Consider the following 3,748-nt stretch of genomic DNA (forward strand, 5'->3'; position numbering starts at 1 on the left):
GCGGTGAAGGTTTGCACCAATGTCCAGACTTCAGCAAAACTTAAATCGGTTTTAATTGGACAAAAAATGAAAAATCAGTCAGAGTTCAGCTTTCCACCTCTTCATCACTCTTCCTCACCTGGAGCGGTGAGGAAGAGGAGCAGCTATTGATGAAATAAAAGTGACTATATTTCCTTTTCCATTCTGACCCGGTTCAGAGCGCTGCAAAGGGCAGCGAGCTGTGCTCCCCTTCCTCGTTTTTCTCTTTCTCCCCGACCTCCATCCAGGGGTGCATCAGGATCTGCTCCAGCGAGGGGCGGTCCTCCGGCCGGAGCGACAGACACCAATCAATCAGAGCCTTGCATTCTGCAGGAAGTGGCAGACATAGTCAGCACCACACACAACTCAAACTATTAGGGAGTAGCAGGTCGGCACTTGCCTTTAGAGACATGTCGAGTGTAATAGGGCGTGGCCTTTATGATTTCCTCGTCGCAGTGGAACGGAATGTCTCCGCACACCATGTTGAAGAGGAGAATGCCGAGCGACCACACGGTGAGCGGTTCAGCGTGGTAAGACTGCGCCTGGACCCACTCAGGTGGGCTGTAGACTCTTGTACCTGTAGGGAGGGGACAGATGAGGCTCCGCCAACCGACTGACCCGTTAGCCCCAGCGGCTCCATACCTTCGAAGTCGTCGTACGCCTTTTCCTTCAGCAGAGCAGCGGAGCCGAAGTCGATGAGCTTGACCTCCAGCGTCCGCGTGTCCACCAAGATGTTCTCGTCCTTCACGTCTCTGTGCACGATGCCGTGCGCGTGAACGAACTTTAGCGCCTCCACCGTCTGCCTGAAGAACCTGCGTTTGGCGGAGCCAAGTCATCAGGGCGCCCAGGGTCGTAGCATGTCACCAAAGTAACGAGCGCAGGCCCACCTTAGAGCGAGGCGTTCGGGCAACCCGCCGCTGTCCGTGACCAGGTCAAAAAGATCTTGGCACTGTAGCGGCCGCTCCATCACCAGCATGAAGCCCTGCCCCTCCACCTCGAACCAGTCCAGCATGGAGATCACGCCGCCGTGACCACCGACCTCACAGAGCCGCTGCAGCAGGGCTATCTCCATGGGAACCTTTTTGAGCTCGTCACTCTGTGGGAAGTCAAGATGTGAGTTAAAAAAAGGAATAAAGAATTAAATAAAGGAACTATTTAATTCACCACAGAATCAGAACCAAGCCAAATGGGTCTCAATCATGATCGGTCTCATATTTGGGTAGGTCGGTATGACTCCCTGTGATGGAACCATCACAGGTTTCCAAGGAACACCCCCCCCCATCCCTCCTGCGGTTCTGCTGTACAGCAGACACCTGGGTTCAGGTGGAAACTGAACTGGTTCTGGTTCTGGAGTTTAACCTCACCAGTCTGGCCCAGCAGTAGACCTTGTCTCTGGGGATCTTCTTTATGGCAACTGGAAGTCCGTCTGACAATCTGTTACCCGAAAACACAGAACCGAAGCCGCCGCTGCCGATCAGCGGGCCACAGTGGTACCGCAGGCTGAAGGCTTCCATCCCTGGATCAGAACGCAGAACCACCAACACACATATATTATGTTACTATAACTCATAAAAACTGTTTTATTATTATTCTGCAATAAACATAGATTAAAACAACACATGACACAATAAACTCCGTCTTAATAATGGCTTATATAAATATAGTGAAGTTTATTTAAAGATACGTGACTTATAATATTTGTTCTGTTTAGTCCTACTTCTGCTACCGGAGACCAGAAACAAACTGCTAATGAATGAAAAATTGCTAATTATCTGATCCAAATATTAAACTCATCGCTCTCTTCAGGTATTTTCCCCCAGGCTTTGAAAACAGCAGTTATCAAACCACTGATCAAAAGAACAATCTAAACAAATCACTACTGCAGAATTACAGGCCGACCTCTGACCTCCCATTCATCAGTAAAATTATTGAAAAAGCAGTTAAAAAAACAAAAAAAAAAAACTTCCTAACAATAACGAAACGCTTTGGTTTCCGGTCTAACCACAGCACGGAGACAGCCGTTTTAAAAGTCTTCAATGACATCCATGTAAATAGACACTGTCAGAACCACAGTCAGCACAGGATGTTAAATTCTTTAAATATGAAGAGGGAGAGATCTTTGTTTTCCATTATTTTACTACATTGCTAATTACCAAAAAATAATTCAAATTCTATAGAAAAACACTGAATTCTTAAAAAGCTCAAATGTAAATATATGTGCTAGAATTAAAAATAAAACAATCTGCAACAGTCAAGGAATGGCTGATTTGTTCTGCCATTCTGCTGCTGAACCTCTCTTTTATCAGAAAAAGTAACATTTACTGTCCAAGAGAGGAGTAACAGGAGAAGCTTTATCAAAGAGGCACTTTCAAAAGTAAGGAGTGTTTGGATAGACAAAAAAATGAGTCAAGGTTAGGATAAAGCAAGCTGAGTGACAAGACAAAGCAATAATTTATCATATTATTATAGTATAATTATTATTATACCATAATAAACTAGATTTTCTAGTTCATATTTCATTCTGGCACAGCCAGGGTGGTGCAGCAGAGTGTCGTTTGCAATCTTTATGTATTTGGGGGAATTTATCAGCTAATTATTAACAATTCTTACAGCAAAAATTTGAGGGTCAAACAGGGTGATATCTGGCTTATTTTATAGTCACTATCTTTTAAAAAATACTAAATGCCCCAAAATCCCAATCACAAAAACACTGAATTGGAAATCCCGTTATCCAAAGACTGCCAGGATCACGTGCTGCAAAATGAATTAGATCTGATCCGCAGATACGTTATAACATTTATATAACAGTTTTTAGAGTCTGATTCTAATACCTGTGTCAGGAAAGTTGGGATCCACAATATTCCTGAGTCGCATCATCCCACGAGACTGCTCCTTTTCGCTTCTATCTCCCATTTTCCTGCAGAGCTGCTTCAGCAAATCACCTGTGGCCAGGTGATTTGTATGGTTCCTGGTGGACAACAAACACTGAGAACTGCTATGAAGCTAAGTGAATCACTTGTGCTGACATATCACAGTGAGAAGTGGTTATCCACGTTTCTTCTTTTCTTCTCCAGCAGGTGTCGCCTATCGAAGCTGCGGCCCTCCACCCACTCTCAGTTATTTGTTTTTTTATTAATTGTTTCAAAGCAATGCGTTGATGTGAACGTTTTTTTTTTATAATCTAAAGAGAGAAGTAATTAAACATTATCTGAAAAATAACTCCCTGGTGGTCAACTTTTTTGGGGAAAAATGTTTTTAAATTATTATTATTATTATTATTATTATTATTATTATTATTATTAATAATAATAATATTATTACCTAGATCTGTTTATATATTTATATAGCATGTGATCTTTTTCCATAGAATGTGAGAGATTCTGCTCTTTCCAAGTCCGTCTGTTTTGTTTTTCTTTTTCTGAACTTCATTTCCCAGAATGCATCGCGCGCGCAGAGCACGATGGGTAATCAAAGTCCTTTGTTGATAGTTGTTCGGCCGATTTATCAAACTTTTTCTAATTATTATTATTATTATTATTATTTAAATATTGCTCAAAGTGTCTGACATACATAAGCACGGCCCAGTTGCACGTAATTTGTTTTTTATAATATTAGTTTTGAGTCCGCGGTTCAGATGCATGACGTGACTTCCGCTGGACCTATAGATGGGGTTTTTTTTGTTTGTTTTTTTCTAATCTAAGATAATTAATTAAGCCTTATCCAAAAATGA

The 3,748-nt window shown here is 42.2% G+C and overlaps 1 protein-coding gene across 1 annotated transcript; it reads right to left on the minus strand.

The window, feature by feature from the left end:
- Positions 1-193: 193 nt before the first annotated feature.
- On the minus strand, positions 194-1,338 carry LOC106944038 (serine/threonine-protein kinase pim-2-like). Its single transcript, XM_015027309.1, has 4 exons — positions 906-1,338; positions 661-830; positions 419-595; positions 194-345 (listed from the first exon to the last, which is right to left on the minus strand). Exons 1-4 carry the CDS (start codon positions 1,088-1,090, stop codon positions 194-196), a joined length of 684 nt encoding a protein of 227 aa, XP_014882795.1. The 5' UTR covers positions 1,091-1,338.
- Positions 1,339-3,748: the final 2,410 nt, after the last annotated feature.

This window comes from Poecilia latipinna, unplaced genomic scaffold, assembly GCF_001443285.1.
Source record: "Poecilia latipinna isolate Pla-1442-1.1 unplaced genomic scaffold, P_latipinna-1.0 Scaffold6681, whole genome shotgun sequence".
Taxonomy (NCBI): domain Eukaryota; kingdom Metazoa; phylum Chordata; class Actinopteri; order Cyprinodontiformes; family Poeciliidae; genus Poecilia; species Poecilia latipinna.